Genomic DNA, 21895 nt, shown 5'->3' with positions numbered 1-21895 from the left:
ATATATAGGGTTTAGCATGAGTTCACCATTGCGTACCAGAACAACAACCTATACAGTTATAAATTCGCAGATCATGTCTGATTTTCATGTGGCACAAGAATATGAAAGACGATCCCCAGCTATTTAAACCCCGTCTCCCACTGAATCCCCACACAATTACACTACTCTGGAGTACTTCACGATGGCCTTCCTCCCTACTCCCCCATCCGCCTCCAAGCCAGGCTCTTTTCCCCCAGAAACAACCCCAGCAATCCCCATCGCTCCACCCCCCTGGATACTAAGAGCCAAAGCCTGGATCTTCCTGTACACCGACATAGACAACCATAATCCACCTCCCCAAAACCCAAACAACGCCGAGGATATACTACAGTCAATCCTCGCCCCAGGCGCCTACCACCCCTTCGAAACTATACACCCGTCTGCACTGCAAAGACTCCCAAATGGAGAACCCCAGTTCCAGCCCTCATGGCTGAAAGGCGTCATGATCGTGCGCTACGACGACTCAGACGTGGGCCCCTACGACGAGTTAATCTTCATTCCTGGACGGGCTGTCAATCCGCACAGCGGCAAAAAGGACATGCGCATCAGCACGATCTACGTGTCGACAGATAGCAGTGTTTGGAATGGGCGCAGGAACTGGAGTGCGTTCCTTAACTACTTATTTTAGAGAGTAGGCACTAATTCGATACTAGACATCCCTAAGCATCGGGCGCGATTTGAATTCACACCAACTTCCAGTGGCAAAGACACTGCGTTGCGGGTATATCATCCTGAAGATATACCTGCGCCTTTCAATCCAAAGACCCCCTTCTTCTCGGCTTTTTTGAAGGAATCCTGGCTTCCAAAGCTTCCATTGCCTAGCCTCGCACCATTTTCGCTGGTTCAACCACCACTATCGAAATCGCGATATCCGCCTGGGGTCCAAGATGCGACTATTGCAACAGATGATCCGGAGAACGGACGCGAGAACCCGTGGCTGCTGTGCAGACCATCGTTCAAGGGATCCTGGGGGCTGGCGTATGCAGATACACTACCCGACGGGGAGGTTACATTGCAGCAGCATGGAGATGGGATTGGGTTTCCAGAGGTAAAGCTCTGGAGTGTTGGGACGGCCTTTGACGGTATCGTTGGGTTTGGAGTGTCTGATATTGCCAGTTGACATCACATTACTCGTCATATTATCATTACAATTACCATAGAGTACATTAATTAAATTCCTTAATAAAACCCAGACAGCCAACTCTTCCGCGAAGACAGACGATGATACTCGCTCAACGCCGGACTAAGCGTCGGCCTGGAAGCAGCAGCATCATCCTGACCGTGACCCGGCCTGTCATCAAGATCCATCTGCACCATCCCACCACCATCTCTCGGCGGCGCAATCGACACTCTAGGGGTATTCAAATCCGCCTCCGCATCCGCCTTGGTGCGGATATAATAATGCTCATCCTCCTCCTCCATCGCCACAAACCAGCGCTCGCCGAGCTGGCGCCCATCCGGCCCCGCTCCACAAGCACCCTGCAGCTTCTCAGTACTCGGACTATTCATAGCGAGGGCAAACAGATTCTGCGGCTCGGTGAAGTCCGTAATCTGACGCCCGCGCACTTCGAGCAGCATAAACGCCAGGCATAGCGCCGAGGTGAAGAACGCAAACAGCAGAATCGGGTAGAACACGCCCTGCCAGCGCTGCGTGCCGCCGGAGGCATACTCGTTCGACTGCAGCGTCGCGTTGAAGGCCTGTTTCGCGGGCTGCGCGAGGATATTGTCCGGGGCGTCGGTGTAGTTCCAGAACGGGACGAAGGGGGCATTCGCAGAGCTCATGAGGAGTGTATTTCCGACGAGAACGGCGAGGGCTTCGCTAAGGGAAGGGAGGGAGGGGTTGAGTTCGGGTGTCTGCGGTGCGAACTGCATGAGCAGGCGTGCGTTTGCGGAGGCGCCGTCTGTGATGCCTGCGTTGAGGGAGACGGTGAACCCCCACTCCGAGGCGATGTACATCCAGTCGTTTGCCCAGATGCCGTCGGCGGCGTCGGGGACGCGGACGTTGTATTGCAGCTTATGGTCTTTCTCGCAGATCGTCCACAGGTGGGAGCCGCTGGCTGTGGCTTTGTAGCGGGTGGAGCATTTGGGGGTTTGCTTTGCTTTGAGCCTGCAGAGCATGTAGCCTGGCTTGAAGGTCTCGGGGTTCGCGCCGAGGAAGAAGATGGCGCCGTTGGTGTAGGCCGAGGTGACGTTGAGGACGGTGTTGGAGGGTTTGGGCAGTTTGCCGAAGATGGGCGCGTACTGGTCTGGATAGTCCGGTCCGAAGCCAAAGAGGTCGTCGACAACGGTGCGATTGCGCCAGTGCTTGGGATCGGGCACGTCGTCGGGAACGTGGGCCGTCCAGTTTACTGGGTTGAATGGCTTGTGGTGCGGCCACTCTGTGTAGACAATTGGTTTCAGCTCGGACGCCGTCATTGCCGCACAGAGGACATTGACTGCGGGGGACGGGACTGAAGCTTCCAGCTCGTACATGCCTTCTCCGGATTGATCCTTGGGCTGGATGATGTCGTTGTCTGGGTGGTTTGCGGCGCCAATGATGCCCCCATGCGGCATCGCAGCGGTGATATTGTGCACGATGCGCCCGTATTTTTTGGACAACGCCGCCATATCTTGCTTGTCGATCCAGCTTCCTTCGACGGTGGTATTGTCATGCACCGATGCAGTCGGACGAGGGCGGTTATCAAGATCCGTCGAGCTGGGTTTGACTCCATCGGTGACAAGCGTCCAGTCATGCAGGAAAGCCTGGTAGTTATGGTACGCCTGTCCGGCATGCTGCATGTTCAGACAGGTATTGTTCCTCTCATCTGGGTCGTCCTGCAGGGGAACAGGCGTCTCGCAGTTCGCAGTAAGGAAGTGGGTGTTGGCAAAGGAGGTGTATACATCCCCGACGAGTCTGTGGTCGTGCACCGATCCCCATTTCAACTTGGGGGTCACTATCTCGTCAGTACACACTTACAACCTAAAACAGATGAGTAACATACCTAACGCCTCCGCAGCTGTGGTATACAGCATCGCAACCAGCGTCGCTGTCAACGTGATCGCCCCCAGAATCGTCCACCCAGAGTACCTCAGACTCTCCCAATGCACAATCAACGACCCGGGCTGCATAATCCAAGTCCTCATACTCATATCGGAGATCGAAATCCCACGCGAGCCCTTGGTCAGAGCGCGCCGCGTCAAGACCTGTCCCAGAAACGCCACACAGACAGTCACATAGGCCAGCTCGACGGTCTTCGCAAAGAGCGTGCTCAGCATACTCGCCGTCGACGCGGCCAGCCGCCCGTCCGACCCGATGAATTTCCCATACCGCGGTTTCAAGAATGCGACGACGAGGTACAGACCGGAGAGGAGGGTGGAGTAGAAGGCGAGCACGAGGATGGTGGCCGGCACCCACGACAGGCGGCGGTGGACGATTGTTTTCTTGGTTGGGCACTTCACGTGGGCCTGATCGCTCAGGAGGGTTGTTTGGGAGTGGGCGAAACGCGCAGAGGACGGCTCGGGCGGACTGAGGGTGTCGAGAGTGTGCGTTGTGTTATAACTAGACGCGCGCGAGTGTTGTTGTTGTTGATGTTGTTGCTGTCGATCGTGGGAGATGCCCAGCCCAACACCGCGGTTGTGATGGTGCTCATGGTCGTGCTCAGCCTCGTCCGGTCCGTCAATATGCTCGTAGCGGAAATTCGACCGGTCGCCCAGGTCAAATGGATTCCAGGGAGTCACAGCGTCGGGGGACTGCCGGCCAGGAGCCATCGCGACGGCGTTGAAACGAGGAGTGCAGGAAGTCGAAACAGGCGAGCGCTTGGGGGGAAANGAGGGGAACGGTTTTCACTTTCAGCGGCGATCGTGCTCGAAATGAGCTAACCAGCTGCTAAATTAATAGCTCGCAAGTCTGCAGCTAATCCTGGGCAGAACTGGTTGGTTGGTGCACGTTCTCTTCACTGTCGCACAGGCTTCTTGGCCATCTCAGCTTCAGCCTTGCGAGCAACAACCACCTTGCTGGCCTTGAAACTGGCCGGGACCTGAACCAGCTCTGGACACCCTGAGACTGGAACTGCTTGGAATGATTCCAAGTCAAAGCTGTTTTATTCTGTCTGTACTTGCGGAAGTACTCCGAAGGGGTTGCAAAACCGTTAAGAGCCTTCACCAGTGACGCCGATCAGTGAAGACCCTCAGTCCCTGAGGGGCTATAAATAGCTGTCAGCAAATCAGCAAAAGCAAACCAACCGCCAGTGGACGCCGTACAAACCGAAATACAAACTGGGAGAACCGGTAACCGGTAACTGGAAACTGCGAGCTCTCCACTGTGTGCCGCAGTGGAAACAACTGATAGTTGAAGCTCATGGCGTCTTAGTTCTCACTTGTTACTCGATAGTTGCCAAGCCGGATATCTTAATTTACTTCTTTGTTCCTGATTTAATTTCTTGAACTTTTGAATGAGTGAGGAATAAAATTTCTATGCAACTAATCGGCCGTGCTGTCGTGCAACCATCACGCTGAGTCGAACACAAAGCAACAATTTTTATATACATATTTTTCCCATATTTTCACATACCCCCTTTTTTTATGTCCATAACATCGTTTAGACAATCTGCTTACCCCTCGTCTCAATGGGCAAGAAGATCATCGCCACGAAGGAAGCAAGGATCAGACCACCAGAGGCATAGATAGGAGCAAGCGGGTCAGTACTGGCATAGATACCAATAATCGGAGCCATGAGACCGGCAATACGGTTCAAGCAGCTGGCAATACCACTAGCCGTACCACGGTTAGGAGCCGGGAAGACCTCGGGCGTGTAGGCGTACAAGACACCGTACATCATCATCTGGAAGAAGGATTCCAAGGCGGAGCAGACAAGTTGCACGTTGGAGTCCTTGGTAGCCGTGAAGCAGTAAAGGAGGACACCGGTGACGAGGGTCGAGAAGGCCATTGTGCCCTTGCGGCCGATGTAGGGGAGGTCGACCATGACCCAGGCGAGCAGGGGGCCGGGGATACCGCAGACGGCGGTGATGGCGTAGTTGCGGTAGGTCTCGTAGACGGTGGAGTTCGCGCCGAGGTACTGGGGGAGGAAGGCGTTGAAGAGGGTGTATCCCAATCCGATGCAGGTCCAGCAGAACCAGATCAGGACGGTGGACAGGCCGAGACGCTTGGTGGCGAAGAGAGGAGCAATCTGCTGGACGGAGAAGCGGGACAGAGACCGCTTGATGATCTCTGCGACGGACAGCTTTTCGGCTTCACGCTCCTCGGCAATGCCACCGAGTTCGTTGAGCAGGTCAACGGTGAGCCAGGTGGTGGTCTTGTTCTTGCGGGCAATTCCCTGGACAGCAGCAACGGCCTCATCCTGGCGACCGCGGGAGACGAGGAACTTGGGGGACTCGTAGAAGGTGAACAGGAAGAAGCGACACAGGAACATGGCGAAGGTGATGGCACCCAGGGAGAGGACGAGGTATCGCCAGCCCCAGTTGTCAGCCTTAAGGCAGACGGGGGCGCTGTCATCACAGGAGAAGTTGGGGATGAAAGCCCAGGCAAGCATACTGGAAATCAGGGTTCCAACAGACCACCAGGTCGCCAGTCCACTGAGGATATTGCCAGAGTTGGGAGGGAGACACTCGCAGAAGACAGCTGCATCTACGGGCAGATTACCGCCAACACCAAGTCCAACGCACGCGTACAGGGCACAAGTTCTGAGACAGTCAGTACTGGTAGCTTAAAACAGTCTGATAAGTAACTTACCCAACCCAGTTGGGTCCGCCGCCAGCAGCAAGACCGAACGCGCCACAGATGAGCAGAGTGCAGTTAAACGCCGGACGACGTCCAACAATATCAGAAGCAATACCCCAGAACGAGGCACCAACAATCAAACCAACGAAGAGCGCGCAGGTGGCGAAACGAGAGTCGTTACCAGAGATTCCGAACTCGTTGGCCAGCGGCGTCAGAGTCAGGGCAACACCCTGGAGCCAGAGGCTAAATATCGTCAGTATCAATGCAAGGTAGTCCATACAATGAGTGAACGTACTTGTCGGCAATCCAGCCAAATCCACAGAGCACGAACAGGCCCCATTGGTAGCGGCCCATGCCAATATCCTGGATTGCTCTGTTGATGATCTTTGCTTTACCTATACACGGACATCAATGTATCATCGATCTAACAAGTCTTACCAGGGCTAACAGGGCAGGTATCTCAACCAGGGACTTGAGCTGAGAATCAAGACGTACGGTCATAGATGGAGTCATGGCCGGAAACAACGACACCGGCTTCGACTTCTGCACGGAGCGATTCCAAGGTCAGTTCTCCCGAGGCACTGGCAGGCACAGTAGCTACACCCTTTTCCTGGAGCGAGCCGCGGTCAGGGCTAGAGTCGGAGCGGTAAGCTGGGGGGTGGTCGCTGGGGGCGTCCTTCTTCTCGGCATCGGCATTCGCATTCGCATTGGATTCCAGAGTCACAGACGCGGGATCGCGGGCGAGAGGCACGACAACCTCGGGGAAAAACCGCCGCTCGGTGTTGGAAAAAAGGTCCTTCCAGCTCGGCATGGTGGAGTGAGTTGTCGCTTTGGCTCTTTGGTGCGACGGAATTGGCAACGGAATGTTGATCGGATCGCGTGGTCTCGGTCCGTCTTGCGCAAGGGTGTCTACCGCGGTACTTCGGATCTCAGTCGCAATGGAATGGTCGCAATGGTCGCAGTGGTCGCAGTGGTTGTTGCAATGGTCGCCAGGGCTGTGGTCGCACAGGCTGGATTCGAATCGGGCTCGCAGATGGGAGAATGGGCCAAGGAAACTACCTATACCTTACTTGCTTACTTGCAGAAGCTCGATGTGTGGCCAGACGCGTGAACGATGGGATTTTTCTTTAGACTATCCAGCGGCGACAGGTGGTGAAACAGGTGCTGGTGCTGGTCGAGGTGGTGTGAGGGTGAGGGTGAGTGAGCGCGTAAAGAAAAATCTTTTCCCAAAAGCAGAAGGGAAAGCCGCCGAAGAAATAACCAGGCAGGCGGCGCAGACACGAGGGACCAGGGCATGGCATTAGATAATTTGGAGACTGCTGGAGCCATAGAAGGGGGAGTGGCCAACCATGAAGCCCTACAGGAGTGGCCCCATGGGCCGTGGGATGCTGTGCACCAGTCCGATTGCTGCAACGTCCTGCTCCCCACTGCCATCATCCGGCCGGTCCACTGCATGCTTTCTCCGATGCTACCCTGGCCTCTGCCATCATAGTCACCACACAGTGAACCAACCCGGATGTTTTGAAAATTTTTATACAAGCACGTCAGTGCGCCGGGATGGCGTCGGCTCGGACTCGGACTCGGCAGCGGCTCTTCCAGCGCCTCTCATTTTCATGCCGCAGCCATCAGCCTGCAGGGAAGAATAATATGAAGCCAATCAGACACGGACAGACACGGATTCAGGATGATCGAGACTGATACTGACAGGTCTGAGACAAAACCTGATTCTGAAGGCCATCGTGCAGATCGGCAATTTCCGCGCACGGGGACATTTTCCACCACGTTGAGTCGGGACATTGAGTCGGGTTCTCCGCCAACCCAGCATCATATTACTAACATGCACAAAGTGTGCACAAAACGGCCGACAACTGCAATGGCAGGTCTTGCATAACCGGCTTTGTCCTGTACCCTGGTTCGGCAGAGGCAACTGGCCCTGAGCAAAAGTCAGAGCCAGAAGTGAGAACCCTGTCAGCCCGGCTCAACCGATGGCCTCCACCGGCTCATGCATGTCAGCCGGTCTGTGTGGTGCAGGCGACAAGTGACTATCAGTGGTCAGTGTGCTGGAGGTTTCCTGTGACTGGTCTTCGCAGTCAGCCTGATCGCAGGACGCTGGAGTCTCTTACGAGTTACGAATTAACGACATGGTGTACTCTGCAGTCTGCACGGCTTGCCACCGTTGACTCCCCGAGTAGCGTGGCTAAGGCGTGGTTGACGAGTCCCTTGCTGGTAGCGACACTCCACCGTTGCCATTGCGGACTGCGGATTGTGGATTTGTGGCCGGATCTCGCCTATTCCTGTTGACGTCATTCAACCGCATTCAGCTCTTAGTCAGCCGGTCACGTTAGTTAGGCCGTCACCTGATGTGGCACGTGAGATCACGTGAGCCGACCCGCTTGTCGGTTCTGGCAGTGTCCACGGTCTGGATCCTGCTGGTTGCACTCTGCTTGCCTGCTCGACGACTGCTTGGTGTTAAGTCCCGAGCTGCTCTGCCCAAGGCCGAGCTTATCGGCCGTAAACTCGCTCTTGCATCCGACTCGGTCGTAAGAGATTTGGTCAGCCTCGGCTCCGCTGTTGGATCAGGCCATTGCAAGTCTTTGGATACTCGAAAGTTAGGAACCCCTTCAGCGACTTGAATGCCCGACTCGGTCTGCAAGAGCCTGGACTGCGCTGGGTGGAAATTTTTCACATTCCAGGCCGCTGTCGGGTGTGGCTGAGGCCAAGCCACTTGGTATGTCACCCCTGTAACAACTTCCAACCCTACAAGGATTAAGCGCGGGGATCAAGGCTTTTTAACTTTATTGCACAATTACACAATTACACAGAACGGAATTGAAATGCTATTCTAGTAGGTTAGGCATTCAGGACTCTGACAGAGTTCAACACTGTACGGGATAGCAGGGCGGACTTTCCAGTGGCAAGGCCCAAGGGGGGACTAAGCAAGCCAAGGTTTATCTATCCAACTTTTCGTGATGAGAACCCATGGGCACCAGAGCGTATCGGACCAGGACAAGCATAGTATTTAGTACCTGCAGGGTGAAGTTGGAATGTATAGACGAAGACTAAAGAGGCAAGTTGTGGCAACCACTTCGCATTCCCTATACAAGACAGCCAGTGCAGCATCGGATCCGATGAGGGCGGAAATGGCGGTGGCGCTGTTGATTCTTGCCAGAACAAGCGCCGAGTAGGGATAGCTGCGTCAATAGGCCTGTTGATCCATGGGTCGTGCCCAGATTTGCCAGACATGGATACCCGCCCACCCCCGCGAAATTCATGCTTAAACACAACCATAATATGCGAGATCCCAAGGCTGTAGACCTACGACGGCGTTCAGGCAGTGATTGCCAGATGTTGCCTAGGTTAAAAAAACTCAATTGCACATTGTGATCGCGCTACCGGACAGAAGGAAGTTGACGGGCCAGCGGTCCCTGCGCCAATGCAACTTTAACGGACGCGCTGAAGCTGGTAATTCGCCATCGTGACAACATAGCGGAGATCAGTTCCCTCTCCGCACTCTGATGTTCCCCCGGCGAATTCGTGGGTAGCTGGGAATCCCCCTCAGGGCCCTCGGTACTTGCCCGCAGCTCAAAATTTCGGCCACGCAAACCATCCACTGTGTCCAGCCAGCTGGCGATCTCCCCGCATTTCTGCTCCGCTGAATCTCTGGGGATACACATCTGGTTGGCTATAGCGGAATGATCGCGGGAATCGAGCTCGAGAGGAGGGGGAAAAGGGGAGAGAGCTGGGGTTGCCTTACGAGAGGCGTCGAGAGGCCTACTTAAGCATTGGGACACTCCTACAGAACATCACCGACCATTATCTCTTTCTCTCTGCTCCTCCTCTCCATAAGTCGATTGCAACCAGCCCACCATGAGCGACATCAACTCGGACAAGCAGGATGACTCTCTCAACCGCATGAAGACGGCCGAGAGTGTCTTCCTGCCCATCTCGCGCGAGACCTTCGAGAAGCTCTACCTGAGCCCGAAGCACCCCTCCGTCGAGGGCAACCTTAGGAAGAAGCTGGGTAACCCCACGCCTGTCTGCCTGGTTGGTTTCTTGATTGCTTCGACGCCGAACGCGTGCATGCTCATGGGGTGGAGAGGCGCTGGAGGCAACGGCAGTGCCCTTGTGTATGTCTATCCTTGCTACAATTGTAAGCTATACTAACGTAGTATTCCAGCCCTACGTACATCTTCTTCGGCGGTATTATCCAGGTTCTCGGTGCAATTGGCGAATGGATTATCGGAAACACCTTCACATGCGCAGTCTTCTTCACTTACGGTATTCGCCACCACCTCCATCCCTGGTTATACATGACTGACTCCTGTAGGAACTTTCTGGCTCGTCCAAGGCGGCGGCCTCATGCCCTTCTTCGGTGCCGGATTGAATTATGCAGAGGGTAATAATTTTGAAGGACTGGAAACGGCAAGCTATCATGCAACAGTCGGTACGTACCTTGTTCTGATTCTGAAAGACAAAACAACAAAACAAAAAAGCTAACTTCATATCATAGCATACTACTTTATATCTCTCGGAATTCTCACAACAATATACCTGATTTGCTCGCTGCGCACGAACCTCTGTCTATTCTCCGCACTGTTCCTCCTCGTCATCACATTCGGTCTGCTGGCCGGCGCATACTTCCAACTAGCGAACGGAGCGATGGACGTCGCCGCGAAGTTGCAAGAGGTTAGTCGTATATATTATTAAAACAGGCCAGGATGAGTACTGACGGGTTTAGGCTGCTGGAGCATTTAATTTCGCGCTGTGCTGGCCCATTTGGTGGATTCTTCTAACGCAGATCCTGGAATCGGTTGATTTCCCAATTGCTCTCCCCGTTGGTGATCTGAGCAGCATTGTCAGGGGACGCAGCCAGAGAGCTAAGGGGTCAAATGCGGTTTAGGGATTAATACAAGGTGCTGGGTGGTTGGTAATGGGAAGGAGGATACAGCTAGGACAGTATCTGTACCTATGGTCTAGGGTCATATCCTTATATATAGGATATTCACGAATATGATATCAAGGTCAATTTCGATGAAGCTATCAGCTGCACAACTTGACAATATCCTCCGGAATAAATGGCTTCAAGATATCAACCAGCTTCGACACCGGGATCCACTCCAGGGGCCCGTGGATTGTCTCCAGCGTCCGTCCGCTGTACAACACCCTGGCATACACTTCTGACTCGGATGTTTCCCTACCAGCGTTAGCAACCAGCGAAATGGCCAAGACGGTAATAGAGAAGACATACCAAAACTCGAATGCAACATTCGAGCCCATCCCGGGCCACCTCAGCGCTCTAATCCCCAGTGCTCCCAATAGCGGTGCAATATCGCCATCATGCGCAAAGACATGTCGATATACCACTTCCTTTTCTCCTGCAACCACGGCTTCAAATGACCTTACCAGCTCGGCAATAAACATCCCCTCAATCACGGTGATATACTCGGTGACATTCTGATTCCTGCGCCACCAGTAGTTATACATCCAATCCCCAGCCCGAAACACCTCATCGGCCTGTTCCCTACTCACACAATCGCCTTCCTCTTCCAAAGAACAGGGCAATTCATACCCATTACACAACCTCCCCTGGAAATTATCCGCAAAATGGTCCCAAGTCTCCAACCATGCCTCCTCCCCTTCCGCCCCAAACATCCCCGCAAGTTTCCCCCTCAACCCCTCCGTAACAGCAAGATGCTCCTCCCACTCCGGCCCGCTCTGAACAGCGTCCAGAATAGTGTCTCGCGCCGGACACTCAAACCCGCGGTTAATCGTATCAACGGCCTCAACCTGCTGATGCAGCGGCAACGGCCCCTTATACTCGGGCCAGAGGCCACGGAGCACACCACCCGCAGACCCCTGCGTTAGCGGCGACGAGCTCGATCTGAACCACACGCGTTGATCGCCTCCGGCTACCGCCTCGTCCAGAGTCTCCGGGATCAGACCGAGTTTGGTGCTGTAGAGCGCGTGCAGATCGCGCCCGTGCTGGTACGCGTCTAGATACCCGCCGATCGTAAGCTGAGGGTACTGGCAGGAGCCATTGACGTAGTTAGTTAGAAAGGGGTTCGCCGGGTCCGTGTAGGCCTGGCCGTAGACCTGCGCGGGGGATGGACCTGTCCCTGGGCTGGGGTGTGCAGGAGCGGCGAAGAGGTGCGGGTGGATGGCGTCGCAGTTGTATTCTTGGTTCTAGACGATGTTAGAACTGATTTCGTATATTTCGTATATTATATATAAGGTAAAACAACCTCGCCTCCAGGGAGGATATTATACGGTGTCCGCCGCTGGTGACGCTGGATGTACTCCAGATGCACGAGCTTGGCAGCGACAGAGTGGTTCGCGACCGGGTGGGGCAGGGCGTAAGTGTCTACGTGCGGATGCGGCATGGAACAGTAATTATAGACACTGTCGCCTGTCTGGCTCGCCCTGTCAGAGGGGGCACTGAAGACGCCGCCATACGTGCCGAGCGAGGCATTGGTGATGTACGTGGTGTGGTTGAGGGGCGGGTAGAAGCTGTCAACGGCAGCCAGCGAGGTGCCCGGGAAGAGCAGACTCAGGAAAAAAGTCAGCATGTCGAGAATGCCCTCGTAGACGGTCTGCATGGCTGACGGCTGGGTTCGTCTTTGATCTTTATATTAAGGAGGTTGAACATTGCAAATGTGAGTTCGATCAGTCTGGCCTGTTCTGATTGGCTGCCGCTCCCACGTGCGCTGCTGTGCTGCTGTCGTCGGTTTAAACTAATGAACTTGTATAAATTAAACTGACTCGAGTTCTTGGCTATTCGTCATTGTCCTGTTGATAATTGGTGTCGTTTGCAGTATTAGAACGGAGTTATGGTGGTCCGTTATATATCCACAATCATTGCCTGCTTACACGCAGTGTAGATATCCACCTGCAACCAATTTATATATATATATCTATATATACCACCATCATTGAGGATGGAACCCCCCAACTTTTACCAATGTAGACAAATTGTATTTATAGACAGGAGTATTTTTGTCGCTTACTGGGCCAGCATCATTTTAATCTAGAACCTGGGTAGGGCTATCTATGGATTGGCCAACGGTGTGGACAGAGGAATAGGGGCCAGTCATTCTACGAGTGGAACATCCGAAAAAAATGTTTCAAGTTGTGGTTGCAATCCAATCTATATTTGAAAAGAATTTGCCCATGATGTTGAAGCTACCGTAATGCATCAATATTAACCAGCACTAGACCTATATCCAGAAGGCTATCGGCGATGGTACCCCCATCCCCGGCTGCACTAGAAGTCGTTGGTATTGAGATGCATATGTATTTTCACGGTCTCTGTTCCATTTCAATCACTGGGTGGCTGCAATTCATCTTGGGGTTATATTCTTATCTTCTCCTGCTCCTCAACTGTTGGGGTCTTCAGGAACTCGGACAATCCCCGTTCAACATCCGACATTTCCAGGAGGCCCTTTTAGACTAATCGTTTAGAAATCTTTGATGAAGACCTCCTATGTTTATTATATTTGCATTTTATTTTTCAGGCTGGTATGAAAGTCACGCATCTGCTGGTGAACAACGAGTAAGCCCTAGGACAGCTTTCTGATCCAACTTCAATTTCACGCACTTCAAGAAGTGAATCAGTTGTCACTATCCCTTAGCGACAAATACTCGTTACGTATTTGCACTTGATAATAATTATGGTAGTAAGACCCTCTCCAGAATGAGGGGCTCGGTTGGGGCCTTCTTACGACTGCCGGACTCCTGGACGACCGTGCTTTGTAGCAGAGCACGAAGTACTGACCTCGGAGGCAACAAAGTGCCTCCATACGAAACAGCAGTCTACGAAGCCTTGGAGTTAACAACAATGCATACCACTCACTGAGACACTGCCCCTCCCCCCCCCTCTTCCTGCCTCTGTTCTCTGTCTATCCATCCCCCCTCTCCTGTACTTTCCCCACTACAAAGCGCCGTAGTACTGTCAACAACAGCTTTTCGTGTCCATTGTATCTGTAGAAGTATCTGGTAGCTCATGAATATCTAACAGCGGCGCCTGCACCGCCCTTGACACAGTTTCAATCCTAGCCCCAGTAGTAACAACCCTATTACCAGTCTCCATCCCGGTCCCAGGACCAGCCTGAACCACAGCCCTAGTATCCGCCATCTTCAACAACTCCGGCTCCGGATTTGATTTCGCCCAGGCACACCTCGTGCGCTCGCGCGAGCAGATGCCTACAGACGGGTACTTGGCGGGGTCATCAAAGTGGCGATAGTGGTAGTCGCGTGAACGCACGCCGCCGCACCGAATACAGCGCAGCTGCGGGTATGCCTGGCATGACTCGACGCGGTGCAGCTGCAGGTGCTGGGTATCTCCTCGATCGCTTATTGTTGATGTTTCGGAGGCGTCGCCTGGGCGTGTTGGTAGGGACCATGTGCGGCGCCGGTTGTGTCTTGGGTTTCTTTCTTTTTCGAGGTAGATGGCTGTCCCTGTTGAGCGGGAGGCTCTGGTTCTCGTTAGATAATCTGGATATTTGGGTTTGGTTGGTTGCTTACTTGTGTTTAGCCCAAAACAGAGTCCCAGACATCCAGTGCATGGTTGGGTAGTTGTATAGTGGGTGGGCAAAGTGTATGTATAATTCGTGATTCGTGAAAGCGCGAAAGGCGTCGACTCGCACAGCAAGTGAGCCTGGGTATATTGATGACCGTGAGACTTGATAAAGTATACCTTCCAAAGCAACGAAAGACCCCGCGATTTATATACCCTGGTGTATGCCTCGTTCATGCAACGCCAAGCAGGTTCATGGCCATGCAAAAGCATCGCCTGGCAAATCACCAGTCAGCATCCATACTTATGAAACAGAATAAAAATGCCGCAACTTCTGGAACAAGCACATTCAGACTTCTGTCTGGGAGCAGCTCCCCGCACTGACGCGACGAAGCAGTGCAGTAGTGCCGTAGCTGGAGGGGCCCGGTGAGCCTTGCATGCAGGTTTGGTAGCATTGGGCCATATCCCGGTTTCTGGTGTTTGCTTGGTTACAGAGTGCGCGCTTTTGCAAAGAACAGGGCAGTACTGGGTGGTTCTCCCCGAGGCAGCAGCAGCCGCAGCAGAAACAGGAGGAGGAGGAGGAGCAGTTTGAATGCTGGAGCCCTGGGACCCATCCTATTGGTGCATAAAATGCATAATGCTGGGTACAATAAGCAGCGACTTCCTGTTTCGGACATGCTATGCACACAACAGTCGCTCTCTGGCAAGTCAACAAGCGCCGTTTCACCCGGGCAATTCGCCTAGTCGCGCACACAAGTACGATTGCGGACCGGCTGTATTACGCCTGGCCCGTCTTATGGCGTCCTGACCAGAATGTGGAACTGCGCTCCAAAGAAGGTTGGTTTTGCTCATACACATGTGCTTTGCGATGCTTTCTACACAGGTCTGCAGACTGCAAGCCTGCTGTCAATCCCAGAATTCTGAAATGATTCCTGCACGCTGCTATTTAGACTATGGCTAGTGGCTGCAGGGTCGATCTGTCGGTGTTGGTGCCGTACCGTAGATCTGGTCGGATGGCAGATCTGGCTGCATGGTAGATCGCAGAGCCACTCGGCCATGTATTTTACAGCCACTGACAACACGAGACGCGACCGGATTTTGGAAATCCATTACTGCAACTGACGGGGTGCAGCATGCCCTGCTTCCTCTGCGGAGACAGTCCGGGCGTCTCAGGACTCCACAGACGCCCGAGAATCACCCGAGGTCTGCAAAAGTACGGCAAGTATGTTCCATTCCGGCGTATGGGTGTATTTTCCATGCACCAGATTGAGCGCAGGTAGGTGGGGGGAGGCACCTGCCCCTCTGGATTTCTGCAAGACGAATGTTGAATGCTAGTATCGCTGGCGGGTCGAGGCAGGGCGAAGGGATCGCCGCCAATCCGATAACCTTTCGATCTCTGATACTGTCAGGCTGCCGCCTTGGTTTCGGTGAATCACTGAATTGTAAATTGCCAGTGTCTTTCCCGCGTCTATTCCGGAGAATTTTCGTGTGGAGTGTTGGTCTAAAGCTTGGGTTCCACGGTTGTAACAGCTTGTGTGTTTCAGCATTTAGATGCAGACTGGCGTCGTCTGGTATGATAAAGGAGGTATATTCGGTGTATATTCACGCTTGCTACAAGTAATCAAGTCAATATGGGCACCATGTTTTCTATGATCGGAATAATATACAGGTAACTCCTAGAGCAGGAAGCCGAGAACGTGGCCAGGTCCAGGTATATGGGAGCCTCCGACATGGATAGACAACCCCTCCATGTAAAACACACAGCAATAAACTTTGCACTACTGTCGCCAATCCATGCGAGTAAACTTCTAGCGGCCTTCCATGCTGCAATGTAATAACGGATCGTCCCGGCCGCACCGTCTGCATTCAGGCCCGCAATGATTCATTCTCGTGCCAGCAGCCAGTCACCAGCAAGCCAGCAAGCCACTCCCTCGGAGAAGCAGAACCGCTGCAAGCACCCGACTGGGAGACCCGCAGGTATCGCATGGCAACAGAAACAATTCGGCCATTCGGCCGTTGCGAGAGATCCGGGACTCAACCCGGTGCCCCGAGCCGCATCCTACAGAGTAGTCGGGGCCATGTCCTTGGAGTTGGTATCGAGTCTATGGAGTACTGCTACCTGCTTCTACAGACACAGCCTCTTCACGTAGATTATTATTAGACCGGATATGGCCCGTGTTCCGCAGCCAATGCGGTGCCCTCCCGGCTTAATGGGTAGAGGCCAGCTCCAACCAGGGCAACCTCGCTCCAGTGAATTTCCTGAGGTGGTGGGCCTCTGTTCTGGTTTCCCCTCCTGGATATTCTTGTAGTCAGGCTCGTATATTTGCTACAGACCGGACAAGTGGATGTACCGGCGCATCCTAACAGGGGTGCTCGTCGAATAGGCAATCGCCGCTATACAACAACCAACATGTACTCTCTGGTCAACTTTCGAGTACAAAAATGCTCCGAACATGTAAAACAAAGCTCACAGATCTCTCCAGGGTCGACGCCGTCATCCACCACGCGGGTGGGCGCAGATGCTCCCACTTCGTGCGACACCGGTGCCCCACGGATGTTTCAGGCTCGCGACTGGCGACTGGCGACTGGCGCGAGGCGGCAATGTTGGTGCATTCCCGCGGCCTTGCGCAGTTCGACTCGCTATTATCCTGGATCGATTGTAACGTTGCATCTACATCCAGCTCTCCGCAACTGGGCCGTTATTCGACCTCGGTCTTCCATGTGCGTCCCCTTCTCGATAGAATCACTACTGGTTGAGATTCTAAACGTCGGTTTACAAACTTTCGAATTAAGCTGAAAACGGATGAGAAATTAGGAAACGTGGTGACGGGTCGTGGTCTGAATGTTGCCAAAAATACCCCGTTGTAGGGGTATGCGCCTTGCCTCACCGGCGCCATATACACAGCCAACACGGCTCCACAAGCACATCCTCATTCCAACAGAAAGGCTGTGCTCGACATTCCGGGTCCGGGATTTACAACGTCACAAAAGTCCAAAAGCACTCGGTCGAACGGCTTCACATGGAGATTGAGGGAAGACGTCATTGACAGCCGCTCAGACCGGGCTTACATGGTGACATCGGTCAACTCCCGAGTCTGTAGCCGATGAGATTGGGAAATTAAGGACCAGAAACCCTGTTGCAGCTGTCACGGTTAGCAGATCGTGAGGAGAGTACTTTCACGGTATTCTAGTGTATTGTCAGCTATGAATGTACACCTCGAAGTGTATACCAGCGTATAGTTTCATTGTAAGTAGCCCATTCATGTCGAAGACAGCCCAATCAACTAGCGAGCAGTGTACCCTCCATCCACCGGTAAACAAACACCAGTAACCCAACTGGCATCCTCGCTTGCCAAAACGACCGCCATCCGAGCAACGTCATCCGGCAGTCCAGGCCCTTTGAGCGGATGCCGCCGATTCAGATCCTCCCAGGGCGTCAAATGGGTCGTTGTCTCCTTGAATATCGCAGTCTGCGTATCTATTTCTGCATTAGTTCAGGCCCACACACCAGGGTTTGAAGGTGAAGCGTACATCCAGGGCACAGGGCATTCGCATGAATCTTGTAGGGCGCATAGTCCAGAGCGATCTGTCTCGTCAGCTGGCTAACAGCGCCTTTGGATGCGCAATACGAAGCTGCACCGATTAGCTGTCTTCCCTACATCAAGAGCCGTCCCTTCAATATGAAGATGATGCTTACGATTCTCAGGCCCAACAATCATCCCCATTATCGACGAGATGTTGACAATCCACCCCCGGTCCCCTGACGAATGTGGTTCTTGACGCAGCATCTGCGCAAGAGCATATTTACACCCCAGGAATACCGACTTCACATTAACCCTCATGGTCGTATCCCACGTGGCTTCGTCAGTGAGGTGCAAAACCGCCGGAGTGCGCGCCTCGATACTTATACCGGCATTATTGACAAGACTGGTTGTATTAGCTTCTTCGCTTGATTTCTGGCGAATGCTGGCTCATACATATCCAGTCTCCCAAAGTGCTTAACAGCAGCCTGGACCAAATTCTCCATCTGCGCCGCATCTCCCACATCAGCCTGCACGAACAGCGACTGTCCACCGTCCTTAGTTATGAGATCACGCGTGGTGATCTCAGCCTCTTCGCGCGATCGGGCAGTGGGCGAGAGGTCGGCGCATACGACTTTGGCGCCTTCATGCGCGTAGCGGATAGCGATCGCTCGGCCGAGGCCTGATGAAGCCCCTGTTACGATGGCGACTTTATCTTGCAGGCGGAGGGTCTTGGACATTGTTGTTCTGGAAGATGGATTCGGATATATGATGAGGGAATGGTGGTGAAGGGAGACAGATTAATAACAGCCCCAACATTGCTCCTGCTGCTTCTTCCTCTGACTGACTCAGTGAGGGGCATTAAAGGACGTCGCGTTAATCTCCTTGTTTGGCTGGCTGGGGCTGGAGCTTCCCTCCACCTTCTCCATGCAGCAATTTAGCCGGCGGAGGACATACTCAGCGCTGGAGGATACAGACTACCCATATCCCATTTTCTGCATTCCCAAGTGGAATAAAAGGAAAATAATGACAACAATAGGTAGTGTTGTATGGGCAGAAAATGATAGCAGGAGGAAAAAGCGAACGGGCCCGAACCGTGGAACACGGGCCTTGTATATAGTTTTGCCGAACCCAAAGCCAGAATCATGTCTTTCTCTTCGGTTAGAAGATAGAATACTGCTAAGGAGCTGTAATAATAATTCGTAACGTACCCCCAGACCATCCAGATATTGTTCCAGCTTATCCCCTGGAGCCATATCAAGTGAGCCAAATTCAAGCCTATCCGGGTTGATATAAGTTTAAAATCTCTTCTATTGTGCTATTTCCTGTGATGCACTGCGTATTTAATAACCCTTGCAGGAACCCCAACAGCAATGCTAAAAGGGGGAATATCCCTCTTAACAGCCGACCCAGCACCGACTGTACAGCCCTCGCCAACCGTCACTCCTGCGAGAATCGTAACATTGGCACCAATCCAACAGTCACTGCCAATGACGACTTCCCTAGTAAACTCTTTCCCCCTGTTTGATCTCCGTGCATCGATCTCCGTGAAGTGCTCACCAGTGATAATATTGACATTGGGGCCTACCTCAACATGATCTCCAATCGTGACGAGTCCGCAGTCGAGGACAGTTAAACTATGGATCTCATCAGTATATATAAACCAGGAACCGCGGAAAGCAGAAATTGACTTGAAATTCGCATAGAAGCCCTTCCCAATACTGACATTGCATCCATAGTCCACAAACAGGGGGGCTTCGATATACGCCCCATCGCCGACATGACCAAACAGCTGCCTAAGTATTTCGTCTCTGTTGGAAAGGGTATCCGCAAATGAAATACCAGGCTGTGGCGGGCGTTGAACTCAGCCATGAGCCGCCTGGCCTTTTCTCTGCCTTGGATAAGTTCTGGAGCTAGGGGGCTGTACCTGTAGGTATTTAGTGAGACAAGTGACTTCTACCGAACTGTGTATATAGAGACGAGCAAATGACATACAACATGCCCGATATCATCTTCTCATACTCATCACCCCAGCAGACGCCATGCAGGCTCCTTGCCTTGGCGAGTGTTTGGGGACATTTTTCTGGCTTTGGCAGCATACTGAGCGATGGGCGAATACTGGACGACATGGTTGAGGTAGGTTATGGTTATTTATCCAGTCGACGACACGAATACGAGAAGACGGAGGTGTGTGCACTGGAATGTCGGGCCTCAATGCCAGGACTCGTCTTGGATACGCCCTAATGCAGCCTGCTGACACGCCCAGGACTCACCATCGCTAACCCCCGGGTTATATCTCCAGAAGATGCGGTCGATTGAGCTAAGCAAGTAGTCAAGTATTCTATGTGAGCGCTGTAATCACAAGTCCTCAATTGTAATATGTCGACCTCAGACTTGGCTATTCCCGTAATCGGAGAATCGTGAATTATACACAAGGAAACGAAGGAAGTAGCAAAGAATCTCGCATTCGTGTGAATTTAACAAGTATCTCAGCCGCGGAGTAACATTGCTGAATAGAAAAGTATCACAGACACAAAGAAACCGCAGCTGTATAAGTAAGACACCTGCATTCGAGTGATCCCACCGAGAGGGAAATCTCAAAGGTATCCTTAAAGATACGAATATGAATAGTCCCACCAGGAAGATGACCCTAAAGATACTTGAACACTTCGAAATGGAAGCCCGAGAGATATTCCTCGCGGCGTCAAAGGCCAACTCCTGCTTCGGTGGACGCTGGGTGGTTATGCTGTCATCCTCAGCCACTGGGCTATACGACGTGTACTATTCCGCGGGGAGTCCATCGATAGAGAATGGATACGAGCGGAAAGAAGTTCTCGATTTAAAAACTGAAGGTCGCAGCGATCTTTTCACAAAGTCGATTTTCCTGGGATGTTTCCAGATGGAACGTCTGAACAGATTTATCAATGTGTTCCAGGGGACAACCCCGGGTCCAGATCAGTTCTTTGCGGTTCGTCTGATACATGGACTTGTTGAAGAGTGTTTAATCGAGCAGCTGATGGTGAGGCAGATTCTATGGGAGCCAAGATACTCGGAAGAAGAGAGGAAATACTATGAGGATAATCTATCTCCGGTTGACTACTTGTTTTACGCCACGGATGTCAAAGACAGTGGCCACCTTGTGCCTGAAAAGTCCGGCCGGAAGTTTCCTTATTTTTATAGGGGGTGTACAAGCAAGCAATAGCCTATAAATAATTGACATATTTTATCTTAACTTTGAAGTAATTGCTACGCTGTAGTACTCCGTAGGGTGTGAACTTTAGACCATGTAATGACATTCTACCCTTGTCATGAAGTTGGAGCTTTGTTACAAAGACGCTCTGTGAGCTTCAACAGGCTCGTTGTGGGCATATGAACGCAATAAAGAAACAACTGATATTGCCCATTGAGAGCGCATGAATGGATATTCAAGCTAATAGTTGCTTTGACATAGTTAACATGCCATTGTGAGGCAATGGATGGGCAAGTGAGTGTGCATATAACGGATTCAATGCAACTGCGAAGTGTATAAATAAAGGTCAAAATCCCAATTACCTCTAAGCGGGTAGTACGACTCTACACAGCCCGCTGCCGACTGAGAGTAAGGACAACACAACTCCCAACATGGACTGTCGATACAAGCTATGCCTCGCGCAGGTCATAAGAAAGGAGAAGGAAGAATGGGTCCTTGTGCTGAAATACCCCTGCGGAAAGAGAAACCGCTGGCTCCTATCGACCGGCGGCCCGGGCACAAGCGATGTATACAAACGGTGCTCTCAAAAGAGGGATGACCTGCCTGCTTGTAGCGAATTCTGGCTACTTGCCAGGCTGACAGACGAGGAGGTGTACCATGTTTTCAAGCCGGAGTGGAATTTGACTCTTCCTGGTCCAAACAAGTTCTTCATAGTTCGGTTCCTCGATCGGTTGGCTAGACGGGGGCTGGTTGAAGAGTCTGTTATCGACAAGTTGAAGGAGGAGGCCTACTATTGTGACAAGGAGGTGGAATGTTTCAAGGGCAGATACACTAACGTTGATGAGGCGTTTATGAAAGAGAATCGCCATGAAGACAATGCTTTTTACGCCTACAGGTAGTCAGACAGGAAAGTTTGCC

The 21895-nt window shown here is 52.6% G+C and overlaps 11 protein-coding genes across 11 annotated transcripts; 5 read left to right on the top strand and 6 right to left on the bottom strand.

Annotated features, from left to right (window-relative positions):
- The first annotated feature begins 117 nt into the window (after positions 1-117).
- Positions 118-1189, top strand: ASPSYDRAFT_476216 (uncharacterized protein). The gene is made up of 2 exons (XM_040847466.1): positions 118-641; positions 693-1189. The coding sequence occupies exons 1-2, from the start codon at positions 182-184 to the stop codon at positions 1157-1159; spliced, it is 927 nt and encodes a 308-aa protein (XP_040698593.1). The 5' UTR covers positions 118-181; the 3' UTR covers positions 1160-1189.
- On the bottom strand, positions 1111-4258 carry ASPSYDRAFT_49880 (uncharacterized protein). Its single transcript, XM_040847953.1, has 2 exons — positions 3021-4258; positions 1111-2972 (listed from the first exon to the last, which is right to left on the bottom strand). The coding sequence occupies exons 1-2, from the start codon at positions 3784-3786 to the stop codon at positions 1219-1221; spliced, it is 2520 nt and encodes an 839-aa protein (XP_040698592.1). The 5' UTR covers positions 3787-4258; the 3' UTR covers positions 1111-1218.
- A 193-nt stretch (positions 4259-4451) lies between these two features.
- On the bottom strand, positions 4452-6565 carry ASPSYDRAFT_210462 (uncharacterized protein; the record flags this gene model as incomplete). The annotated part of the gene is made up of 5 exons (XM_040843992.1): positions 4452-5717; positions 5767-5997; positions 6050-6149; positions 6250-6436; positions 6479-6565. 5 exons carry the CDS (start codon positions 6563-6565, stop codon positions 4616-4618), a joined length of 1707 nt encoding a protein of 568 aa, XP_040698591.1. The 3' UTR covers positions 4452-4615.
- Positions 6566-9332: 2767 nt separating this feature from the next.
- Positions 9333-10724, top strand: ASPSYDRAFT_476225 (uncharacterized protein). The gene is made up of 5 exons (XM_040847467.1): positions 9333-9881; positions 9932-10032; positions 10082-10198; positions 10265-10440; positions 10493-10724. Exons 1-5 carry the CDS (start codon positions 9622-9624, stop codon positions 10652-10654), a joined length of 816 nt encoding a protein of 271 aa, XP_040698590.1. The 5' UTR covers positions 9333-9621; the 3' UTR covers positions 10655-10724.
- A 70-nt stretch (positions 10725-10794) lies between these two features.
- ASPSYDRAFT_93683 (uncharacterized protein) lies at positions 10795-12350 on the bottom strand (the record flags this gene model as incomplete). Its single annotated transcript, XM_040852872.1, has 3 exons — positions 10795-10948; positions 11003-11937; positions 11997-12350. 3 exons carry the CDS (start codon positions 12348-12350, stop codon positions 10795-10797), a joined length of 1443 nt encoding a protein of 480 aa, XP_040698589.1.
- Positions 12351-13702: 1352 nt separating this feature from the next.
- On the bottom strand, positions 13703-14315 carry ASPSYDRAFT_35456 (uncharacterized protein; the record flags this gene model as incomplete). The annotated part of the gene is made up of 2 exons (XM_040845340.1): positions 13703-14225; positions 14275-14315. 2 exons carry the CDS (start codon positions 14313-14315, stop codon positions 13703-13705), a joined length of 564 nt encoding a protein of 187 aa, XP_040698588.1.
- A 2393-nt stretch (positions 14316-16708) lies between these two features.
- On the top strand, positions 16709-17374 carry ASPSYDRAFT_35455 (uncharacterized protein; the record flags this gene model as incomplete). Its single annotated transcript, XM_040845339.1, has 2 exons — positions 16709-16987; positions 17135-17374. 2 exons carry the CDS (start codon positions 16709-16711, stop codon positions 17372-17374), a joined length of 519 nt encoding a protein of 172 aa, XP_040698587.1.
- On the bottom strand, positions 17352-18638 carry ASPSYDRAFT_49876 (SDR family NAD(P)-dependent oxidoreductase). The gene is made up of 4 exons (XM_040847952.1): positions 18244-18638; positions 17964-18193; positions 17798-17899; positions 17352-17744 (listed from the first exon to the last, which is right to left on the bottom strand). Exons 1-4 carry the CDS (start codon positions 18525-18527, stop codon positions 17551-17553), a joined length of 810 nt encoding a protein of 269 aa, XP_040698586.1. The 5' UTR covers positions 18528-18638; the 3' UTR covers positions 17352-17550.
- Positions 18639-19105: 467 nt separating this feature from the next.
- Positions 19106-19886, bottom strand: ASPSYDRAFT_61292 (sugar O-acetyltransferase; the record flags this gene model as incomplete). Its single annotated transcript, XM_040849967.1, has 4 exons — positions 19106-19424; positions 19479-19598; positions 19652-19714; positions 19783-19886. 4 exons carry the CDS (start codon positions 19884-19886, stop codon positions 19106-19108), a joined length of 606 nt encoding a protein of 201 aa, XP_040698585.1.
- A 545-nt stretch (positions 19887-20431) lies between these two features.
- ASPSYDRAFT_159846 (uncharacterized protein) lies at positions 20432-20989 on the top strand (the record flags this gene model as incomplete). The annotated part of the gene is made up of 1 exon (XM_040842857.1): positions 20432-20989. One exon carries the CDS (start codon positions 20432-20434, stop codon positions 20987-20989), a length of 558 nt encoding a protein of 185 aa, XP_040698584.1.
- Positions 20990-21408: 419 nt separating this feature from the next.
- Positions 21409-21876, top strand: ASPSYDRAFT_93678 (uncharacterized protein; the record flags this gene model as incomplete). The annotated part of the gene is made up of 1 exon (XM_040852871.1): positions 21409-21876. The coding sequence occupies one exon, from the start codon at positions 21409-21411 to the stop codon at positions 21874-21876; it is 468 nt and encodes a 155-aa protein (XP_040698583.1).
- Between the last annotated feature and the right edge of the window lie 19 nt (positions 21877-21895).

This window comes from Aspergillus sydowii (assembly GCF_001890705.1).
Source record: "Aspergillus sydowii CBS 593.65 unplaced genomic scaffold ASPSYscaffold_13, whole genome shotgun sequence".
NCBI classification, from domain to species: Eukaryota; Fungi; Ascomycota; class Eurotiomycetes; order Eurotiales; family Aspergillaceae; genus Aspergillus; species Aspergillus sydowii.
The sequence above is the reverse complement of the archived record's forward strand: the minus strand, read 5'-3'. Positions and strand labels throughout refer to the sequence as shown.